The sequence below is a fragment of the Helobdella robusta genome (assembly GCF_000326865.2).
Source record: "Helobdella robusta unplaced genomic scaffold HELROscaffold_24, whole genome shotgun sequence".
NCBI classification, from domain to species: Eukaryota; Metazoa; Annelida; class Clitellata; order Rhynchobdellida; family Glossiphoniidae; genus Helobdella; species Helobdella robusta.
In genome coordinates this window covers 2386037-2396787 of record NW_008704261.1, presented here as the reverse complement: position 1 = coordinate 2396787, position 10751 = coordinate 2386037, and the positions used below count along the sequence as shown (strand labels likewise).

The following is a 10751-nucleotide window of genomic DNA, read 5'->3' as shown; positions in this document are numbered from 1 at the left end:
CACGAACTACAAACATATTAACGCCAAACATTCGGTAGAATTTATAGAATATTGTAAATATATATATATATATATATATATAGAAAGAGAGAGAGAATAAAATAGAATATAGATCATCTAATCAAATTTTACCATTTTTACGTTTTTGTAGTTTATTAATATTTATTTATTTTTAGAAGATTTTACTCATTTTAATATATATTTTTTAATTGATTTATTTATGCATTTGCATAATATTTAAGCATATTTAATCTAATTGTTGTGGTCCCAAATAGCCACGCTGATTTGAACATTTTATATACAGTCGAACCCATGGAATTATATAATTATATAACTCAATGGTCCAGACAGGTAGGATGCATATGCCCGTTTTGTTTTATCGCTTTAGTTTTATTAATCAATGAACCGGGCTTTGTTGTAACTGTGTAATAAGGTAATTAAATTATTAATTAATTATAAATAAATTAATAATTTAATCTTTTTTATTAAAATTAACTTAACTATCATTAATAAATTAATTATTAATTAAACTAACATTTGTTAAAAATTAACTGATTACTTTACTAATATATTATTTTAAAAGGTAAAGTAAAACCTAAAACTGGAGAGGTCTTACAGTACAAAATTTTTGGGTCTAATTATCTCAGATAATTTATCTTGGGCTGAACATATTAATACTATTTCTTCTAAATTAAGCAAAATTTTAGGTCTTCTTTATAAAATAAGATACAAACTTAATAAAAATACTTTAATATTGTTGTACAATGCATTTGTTTTTCCTCATCTATCATATTGTAATCTTATCTGGGGCAATAGCCCTGCTGTTCATGTCTCAAAACTATATAGAATTCAAAAAAAATTTATAAAACTATTATTATATTTAAAAATTACCACTCATGTTGATGAATAGTTTTCTTCTTTAGGTCTTCTTACAATATACAAATTACATATTTTTACTGTTGCCTTTTTCATGTTCAAATTTGTCAATAATCTGCTACCATCTAATTTCTCAAATATTTTTTCACTCAAACCTTCACATATTTTTAAATCTACTCGTCACTTCATTCCATATATAATACCATTCAGTAGACTAAAAATTTTAAATGATAGCATATTTATTCTTGCACCCAAAATTTGGTTTACAATTTTGCCTCTATCTGTTACAATTATTTCAAAACCTCGTCTTTTTAAACAACATTGTAAAACTTATTTATTGTCTGATAAACGGCGATTTTTGCAACTATAGTTGTTTTAACCTTATTTAAATCTTATTTGAATAATTTTTGTATATGAGTAATATCAATGATCTGATTAAAACTGTTTTTGTATGTATGTATGTATGTATGTATGAATGTATGCATGTATGTATGTATGTATGTATGTGCGTATGTAGGTATGTATATATGTATGTACTCTTACTTTTGAACTATATTTGGTTTCATATCATTTAATTTATTGAAATGCTATAGAATCCTAAATTCAAAACTTTAATTTTATGTACTCATTTTGAACTATATCTCTGTTTCATAAGATTAATAGAATAGAATCTGCAGTTCAATAACTTTTGATTTATTTCGATCTAATTTAATCCTTGATTTTTGTCGAACTATTTTAATTTTTGATTTTTGTTGATCAATGTTGATTTTATTTGGAAAGGGTGACTTTCTTACAAGCATTTGGTTGCTTTTTTAGTTTACCCCTCTTTTGAGAAAATAAACGAATTGAAATTGAAATAGTACTCCACCAGTAAGTTGTTTATTATAATTATAGAATAATTAATATGAAGACCTTTAAAAATTAAATTTGACTCTGCTTCTAATATCTAAATTTAATAAATTTTATTATGTAGTATATAAATTATAATATATAATAATATAATATATTTATTACTCTTATTAAGATTTAAAAAAAAAGAAAAAGTTATCTACTCTACTCTACTTATTTATTATTTCATACCTTATTTAATAATTTTTATTGATAAGGCATATAATAGCAATATGCCCATATATTTACAATATGATATATATACAATACTACATATATAAAAAAAATATGTATGCCATGTGTATATATTATATAAGTGTGGTGAAAACGTTTTCTATATGGTGTGGCATACGGTTGGATTTTTTTTGGAATTAAATAAAATAAGTCATATAATAAACAAATATTTACAATCTATAATGTAATTTAATATTTATAAATATAGTGATTAATAATCAAATGAATTTTATTTTCTAGTTAACAAAATGAGAGATTTTTTACTACTGTTCAAAGAAGAGTTTTATTCTGATGTTAATTATTACAAGCTAGCTAACAGACTGCATCAACTTGAAATAATATCAGAGAAAGACAAAGTGAGCATTTAATTTGAAAACATTTATCTTCATCAAAATTAAAATATCAATATAAATGTTACTTTATATTTAATGGAAATAAAAAAGTTAATAATTATTAACAATTCCAATGATGGGAAGTTGAGTTTCATACTTTGTACATAATTTAATGCTTATTCATTTCATGTGCTTGAGTTTTTTAGTTCTGAATTATTACTAATTAAATAAATGTATGATTGAAAAGACAAAACAAACAAATAAATAAACAAACCATTAAATAAATGCTAAATAGTAAAATGTGTAAGTTTAAATAAAGATGCATTTGAAGAGTACTTAATAATTGAAAAGTTAATTATTTTGTTTTTATATTCAGTTTGCTCAAAATAAGAGAATTTAGACGAGAAAGTGGATGAAAATGTTATTTAGATTCGAACATTTAGAGATCAACAGTACTCACAGGAATGATGTTTGGTAGGTCAGTAACTACCTGGTAGGTGAGGAACATGGAAATTGGTGGGAGACTTGACACCAATTTGAAAATCTGTTTTCATTTGCACAAAATAAGCAACAACCCACTGCTTTATTTTTGTCAGTTAGTTTTTCAGTAAAGATATTTATTGAGCTATTTTTTTGAAGCACATGCAATGAAGTTTATTCAAATTTTTAGTTTATCGTGCTTATGAATTTTTCACAATTATTTTTCCCTTTCTTGCTGCCCATTGTCTATATTTTGTCCTGAGATTTGTTTGTATTTGTTTTAATTCTTAGTATAATCTTACACAATGCATGCAACAGACAGGTTATAAGCTTTTCTCAGCAAAGTATATTTCAACTTTTTTTTGAACTTTTTGGTACCTATCCTTCCCACAAGTGGTTGTAAGTTGGACTAAGGAATGGAAAACATGATCACACCTGTGTTGTTATTGAGACTGAATTTTTGTGCTTTGGAAAAATTGTCAAACAATGGTGGTCAGTATAAATTCACTATAATCATCATCATTATTATTTTAACAGCTTGCAATGCAAAAAAATGAAAATAATTCTTTCCTGACCATGCAGCTTGTCCAGGCTTGCCATTTACTACATCTGACGAGTTTCTTCCTCAACATTTCTTGCTATCTCCCCATAGCCCCATTTCTTGTGTGCATTACTTTCATTTATGATTACATAATTTCTTCTAGTTCCTTTAGATTCATGGTACTTTTTTATAATTTCTTTTTTTGATTTCCGCCACCAGAACCAAGTCTTAATCATGTACTTATACTGGTTCTGATGTAATTTTATTTCAAGTTAATAAGAGTATTGTTGATAAAATCAAATAATTTAACAATAATAATAATTTAGCATCATAGTTTTTCTGCTATAGATGTAATAAATTTGTTTTCACCCATTGCATGTTCACATTGAGTCACCAGATTTTAAGAATTGTTTCACATTTCTTCAACAGGAAGATGTTGTACAGACGAGTATTAAAAAAATTGCTAATCATTATTTGTTTGACATTGTTTGTCGAAAATGTTATTTAAAAGATTTATTAGATGCTCTCAGTTTTTCTGGCTCATATGAGCTGGCTAAAAAAATGTTAAAAGAAAGAAAGGGTTTGAAAGAAACGGTGAACAAACTGTTAGAACTGCCTGACGATTTTCAACTTCAAAATTGTTAGTTTAGTTTCTATACTTTTTATGTGAAATTTTCTGTTTTTTAATTTTTATAGCTGATTGAATTTCTGGCTTGACCTTTTTTTTATTCCACTAAAAACATAACCAAATTGTTTATCTATTTGAATGTATTTTTAAAAAATGCAATTATTTTCATTGCAATTAGCTATATAAGGTATTCAATAGTTTTTGGACACGTCTTTAAATCCGTCATTTAAGTCTACATGTTTTTGTTCAACATATTTTTCGTATTTTTTAAAATTTTTCATAATTTATTTTTTGTCACTTCGTTGCCACTTTTTTGTCACAACAAGTAATTTTTCTTCTGCCATTTCATGTCTTGCAGGAGACATCAACATGAATGTCAATAAATTGGTAGTAAGCATGCAAATGATTCGTTTGTCATTTTTAGGTGTCTTCACCGACACATTTGTTTTATGGCTCACTAAACCTCGTTGCCTCCAACTAACTTCCCGCTCTGGAATTCTGTTGTCCATCCATGTGGCGTTATATCAAACCATAATTTTACTGGCGTCTATTTTCAATTAGCTAGAGAACATATTATATTCCTCAGACGTCTCCTTGATCGGTGGACTGTTAGGTCAAGCATTGCAGAACGATATATTTTAGAAAGATTCAAAATTAAATAGCCGATATTGAATATAGATTTCATCGTTCACGCATTGGTTTGACGGTTATGTGGTTGGTTAATAAAAAAAGACATGAAAAGTAAAACGACGATTCTGGAACAATTCATGCAATTTACACCGCAAAGTATGGAAATTGGCAACTGAAGAGAAAACTAAGTTGTGTTCATTTATAGAAAAATTTGTTAGTGAAATTTTGCAGTTGTTCATCAGCCTAACAAGTTTGTAATATAACACTTTGGTATTTGAGCTTAATATTTCCCTTGTTATTTTTATTTAGTGTGAATCCATTAGATGATTTTTTTATTGCACCATTTTGTGTATGCATTGTTAACCTTTTTGATAATGTCGTAGTAGTAAATCCGATATACTCTGTGTTTCGGTGCCTACAATCACCGATTGTAAAATCAAAAGAATATACTAGATGTCTGCTCTTCATTATCGATTTTGGTTTAGTATTGCAATTATTTTTAAGAACAAGGGATGAGGTTTTGTTGTTTGTGTAATAAATCCTAAGTTTTAATTAATCATTTTCGCTGATAGTTTTTACATTACCGTTTACAATCTTTTTTATTATTTTCTCATCGGTCTTGTAAGCTGTCATAAAGTATTATGTCATTTGTTGTTTTATTATTGTTACTTTTGTTTGTTGCATCACAATTTTTTTTCCTAATAATTTTTCAGTGAATGTTCTTTTGTAAACATTGTTAATTAGCATGTTGGTTATCCGTTTGAGTTCAGTTGCTCTATCCTCTAGATCTGTAGAATGTGTGAAGGCTCGATTAACAAATGATGAGACCGTGCTTGTTTGGTAAGCTTTGCTGCCTTTACTCCGTCCATTCAAACAAAGTCCTTTATTACTTGTTATAGTATAAACGGAAGTTTTGAATTTGTTGTTGATATTGTGTATTAAGATACTGAGGAAAGGTAGCTTGTGGTTTACGGATTTTTCCATAGTAAAATTTAATTTAGATCTATTAAAAGTGGTTATTAATTCTTCTATGGTGTCTGGGTTGTTGTACGCCACAAATATATCATCGACATATCGGCAATATATTTTTGGATTAAGTTGTGGTGTGTTCTTGAAAGTGGATTCTTCCATATGTCCCATGTAGAAATTAGCAAAGAGGACTCCAAGTAGCGAACCCATGGATCCATCAGTTTGTTTGTAAAGCTGGTTAATAACTAAATAGGGCTTCCATAGTACATATTTCAAGATGTTTTTTAAAATGGTATTTGGGGATAACCAATGGGGTGATATCGGAATGATAAACTTTGTCAAGAATGATATTAATGGTGTCTATTACAGGTACGTCTGTAAACAGGGATTCAACATCTAATGATGCGATTGTAGTACTATTTGTCAGACTGAATGTTGACAAGATATCAATAAATTCTTTACTTGAATTTAGAATATAAATATTAATTGTCTGTTAAGGAGTTTAGCTATTGGATAGATTACAGTAGGAATTTGACTAATTATTGATCTGATTGGATTGTCATTTTTGTGTGTTTTGATATTACCATACATGTGTCCAGGTTTGTATTCGTCTGAAAGTTACGATATTTATATATAGTACATGCAGTGACAGGGTTCGAATATGAGAAAAAAAGATCCCGCCTGTTACATGCTTTGTGTGTGATGCGTCGTTGTATGTGTTGTTGATTTCTATGAACCTAGGAAGAGTGTAAGAGACCTTTTAACCATTTTTTAGCCTTTTTAGAGATTATTTGGTCAATGTTTAATGCTACCGATGCTGACATGCTTGTGAGATTTGTGCTTTAAATGAAAAACTATTCAGCAACTAAGAGTTAACCAAGGAAGCAAATTATAAATATTACCCACTACGAAAAAGAAACTTTTGGCTTAAGGGACAAAATAACATTCGTGAGATGGACGGGTCATAGGTGGTCACTGGAAATTTTTAACTGAATCCCAGAAGATCGTAAAAGAAAACCAAAGAATCAGGAAGATGACCTTGATGAGATTTCGAAATTTAAACGGCAACAAGCATCGTTCTGTGCAATGGCTGAAAAAAATCAAAAGGGTTTTGGATTACAAAATAAATAAATGAATAAATTAATGAATAAATAAATTAATTAATTAAGCCAATATATAAATAAATATTAAACAAACAAGCAAATAATCAAACATATAAATATATGTTGTGTGTGTTTGCGTTCATATCTATTTCGTGTTTTGTTTTAAATAATTTGATCGTTAAATCTTTGAATCTTTTCTTCCATCATAGGACTTTTGACTCTTGATGCATATCAATCACCTTCATATACTATATACATGAATGTATTTAACATTGAGATTATTAGAATTTAACTGTTGATGCAATTAGTTTTTCATTTCAGACCGTTTATTTCAAATCCTTTTGTAAACAAAATTTTTCCAGACCCTGATAATTTGACAACACCAATAAGAAACAAGTTCGCCAACTCAAACGTTACAGAATTCAAAGCTAACATAACTATACACGGAGACGGGAATACTGTGGTACTCTCTCCCAGTCCGCAAGTTCAATCTACAGATTTGTTACTTGATCAACGAAAACAAGATGGCTATAATGATGGTCATGATAATAATGAATCACTTTATACTGTAAGAAGCACCGATAGTGATATCGTTGCCTATCATTCTACTGACCAGTCTGATATATTGATGGTAAATGGTGTCCACGATGATTCAAATGTTCAGGAAGGAGAGGTTTCGATCGTTACATCGCGTTCAATTGGTGGTAACGACATCACCGCCAATAGTCAAGCAGCTAACCTACCACATGAAATTATCGATAGCCAAACACTCGGCATATCCTTAAGGTCGTCGTTACAAGTCACAGATGACAATCTTTCATCGGAAGAAACGACTGTTAAATCTTTTTATTAAGTTAATATTAAATTTCTTTATTTTGTTCTTCTTGATTGCTGATGATAATTTTTGATAATAAATAGAAAAACAATACAAAATTTAAATGATGGGGGCTCTGGCACGGTTACCGAGGGCTGTCTGGATTTTTTTAGAATGATTTTTTAAGAATTAATGTTCTTATTGAAAAAATGAGATTATCTTTTATTTGCCAAACATAAAATAATAAGCTACTACATATTTAGATTTGTCTCTGTTATTATTTAGGCAACAAAATATTTTTTTATGAAAATTATAATAAAGTTATTGGGCAGTAACAAAAAGTCTGTTAAAATGTTTAGGAGTTAATTAAAATTAAATGTAGCTGCTGATTTTTTGATTTTTGTAATTTTTATCAAAAAAATTTCGAATGCAAGGTATCAATCCAGCAGCGGATCGAGGAGTGGGCGTGCAAGGATGCATCACCAGACCGTGAAAAAAAAAATGCTGAAGAATCTGCGTAAGATGTAGTAATAAAGTAAACGGAAGTTAGCAAAATAGTCATTAACTTAGAATTCTTGAAATTCAGGAAAAATAGTCATCTGCTTTAGAATTTCTGAATCCGCCACTGTTTTTACATCAACAATTATAAACGAACGAGTGAATGCTGGTAGTGGGGGAAATGCTGAGTAAGGTTTGGTAAACTAAAGCATGTGAGAAAGCGGAGTTATGTATTAAGATAAAGAAATTAAAAAATTTTACTATTGCTATGTCAGTTCTTAAAAAATGTTTATTGTGAAACATTGTTGGGAGAGTTAAACTGTAAATATATCTTTAATGGTTGTATGGGAAATCAAATCAAAAGGACGAATAAAAATACGTGTTATTAAAAACACCTACCGTAACTTATTTAATTAGGGAGGCGAAAAATAGGCTGCTATTATGTCAAAATTATTCTTGTGTCCAAACAACTGGGTAGATTATTAAACGGAGGACGGTTATTTAACAAATTCGACATTATTAAATTATAGATAGAACAATCCTAGAGAAATAGAATTTAAGGGTGAATTACTTAATCCTGCGGCAACATATTCATCGTTATGACATTATCTGAAAGCGTAATGGAAAAGTCAAATGAGTTAACCGAAAATTGTGCGTGCCTGTTATCAATTTATTTATTGTCAACTATTTTCGCATTATCATCATTGCCTAATCGTGGAAATTTGGAATAGGAATTGAACTTAGCTTCGAATCGTTAGTGTCATGGTTTAATCCACGATCACAGACAGTGGCGGATTTAGGGGGAGCATGGATATATATAATCTATATATGTAATATAATATATATCCATGGGGGAGAACTTCGGCCGCCAAATACTCCATGACCGCTGCTAAGTATACGGGCGCTCCGACTCCTACTCTCTCGGCGTAGTTGCCTTTGCGCAACAGCCTATGTATTCTTCCTACCGGGAACTGCAATCCGGCTCTGCTCGATCTGCTATTGGCCTTTCCTTTGACCTTGCCACCCTTTCCTCTTCCAGACATTTTTGAATAATGTTGTTCAAAGCAAATTGGCAAAAGAAAGAATCTCTATATTAATTGCAAACGATACTTAATTTTCGACAAATGCTATGTTTATATATCCCTCGGCTGTATGCTAGTAACTCTTTGATAGTTATTTTAATATATCACATGATGCAATACGCATTTACAACCAATCAATGAGCGGCAGCTTGTAAATGTATTTAAATGTACATTCATTTACTACATGTCGGTATAATATTGCTGTAGGTTATTAGGCATTGTGCAATTGTTCTATATAAGTGCACACACACACACACACATTTGCCACGTGTATAAACGTTTTATTACTTATGTTTTATTTTTTTATTTTAAATTTGATTTTAGTGAAAAAATAGCAATCGCAATAGCGTCGATAAATAAATGTGCCTACGCTTGTTGTGAAAGCGAATGTTGTAGAAGATTCACGGTTAGAGCCGACAACCGTTTTCTTGCACGTGACTGAAAAGCTCTCTACAAGGTGAGCGACTTCGTTTCTTGTATATAAACGCCGTCGTTTTATTCAGTAGCAATAACAAACTGTCTGTTTTGTCGGTCGGTCGACTGGCTTCTTGTCTGTCTTTCTTTTTTGTTGCAAAGGAAAATCGATCATGTCTGGAAGGGGAAAGGGTGGTAAAGGTCTGGGTAAAGGTGGAGCCAAGCGTCACCGCAAAGTTCTCAGAGACAACATCCAGGGCATCACAAAGCCCGCAATCCGCCGTCTGGCCAGAAGAGGCGGGGTCAAACGCATATCAGGTCTGATATACGAAGAGACCAGAGGCGTTCTCAAGGTGTTCCTTGAAAACGTCATTAGGGACGCCGTCACTTACACCGAGCACGCAAAGAGAAAAACCGTAACAGCCATGGACGTCGTGTACGCTCTCAAGAGACAGGGACGTACCCTCTACGGTTTCGGCGGTTAAAGGCCCACAGACCTAAACTTACGTAAACAACGGTCCTTTTCAGGGCCCCTCAATATATCGACGTCGAGTCTTAGCCTGTCGACGGCTGGCTGCCACATCAAACGAAACTATATCCCTTTTTTATTGTTCGCTTCGATGCCGTAATGAGCGATAATGTAATTATTTTTTTATTAGGCGAAACGAAATGAAAGCTGCTATTTTTCCAATTTGTTTGTACGTAAATACATTTTTACAAGATTTTTGGAAATCAAGCAAAACCTATAGTAACATGGTCATCACGTAAAAGTCAAAAGGTAGGCTACTTGCGAGAGGCAGGCCGTTGTGAAAACATTTCATGAAAACAGTTCAACAAGTACAAAAGTAGTCTTAAAACAACACATTAAATAAGATTAATCGTCGTTGTGAAAACAGTTCAACAAGTACAAAAGTAGTCTTAAAACAACACATTAAATAAGATTAATCGTCGTTCACTATGTGATTCAAAAAGTAGATGTGATAGAATACCTGGTTAAGCTATAAAATAATTAACGGATCGACGATATAATCTTCCAGAGAAAATTTTTAAATATTGTACGACAAAACGTCATTATACAAATGTTTGTGTTTGTTTCATTTATTTTATTTAATCACATTCATTCCTTCCATAAAGCTTACGAGACTGTTAATTTGGATGCTTGCTTACGATCGTAAATGATCACGTAGGCGTGCGAACTGAAATGAAGCTCTCCGTTAGGTAGGAGTTTAAATATATTAAATAACTTGAAACAACACATTAAA

The 10751-nt window shown here is 30.7% G+C and overlaps 3 protein-coding genes across 3 annotated transcripts; 2 read left to right on the top strand and 1 right to left on the bottom strand.

Annotated features, from left to right (window-relative positions):
* Window positions 1-2246: 2246 nt before the first annotated feature.
* On the top strand, window positions 2247-7534 carry HELRODRAFT_172813 (hypothetical protein; the record flags this gene model as incomplete). The annotated part of the gene is made up of 4 exons (XM_009019444.1): window positions 2247-2354; window positions 3348-3530; window positions 3781-3991; window positions 7044-7534. 4 exons carry the CDS (start codon window positions 2247-2249, stop codon window positions 7532-7534), a joined length of 993 nt encoding a protein of 330 aa, XP_009017692.1.
* A 1313-nt stretch (window positions 7535-8847) lies between these two features.
* On the bottom strand, window positions 8848-9036 carry HELRODRAFT_128637 (hypothetical protein; the record flags this gene model as incomplete). Its single annotated transcript, XM_009019443.1, has 1 exon — window positions 8848-9036. A coding segment is annotated over one exon (189 nt), but the record flags the coding sequence as incomplete, so codon positions are not given.
* A 626-nt stretch (window positions 9037-9662) lies between these two features.
* HELRODRAFT_172812 (hypothetical protein) lies at window positions 9663-10257 on the top strand (the record flags this gene model as incomplete). The annotated part of the gene is made up of 2 exons (XM_009019442.1): window positions 9663-9969; window positions 10211-10257. The coding sequence occupies 2 exons, from the start codon at window positions 9663-9665 to the stop codon at window positions 10255-10257; spliced, it is 354 nt and encodes a 117-aa protein (XP_009017690.1).
* Window positions 10258-10751: the final 494 nt, after the last annotated feature.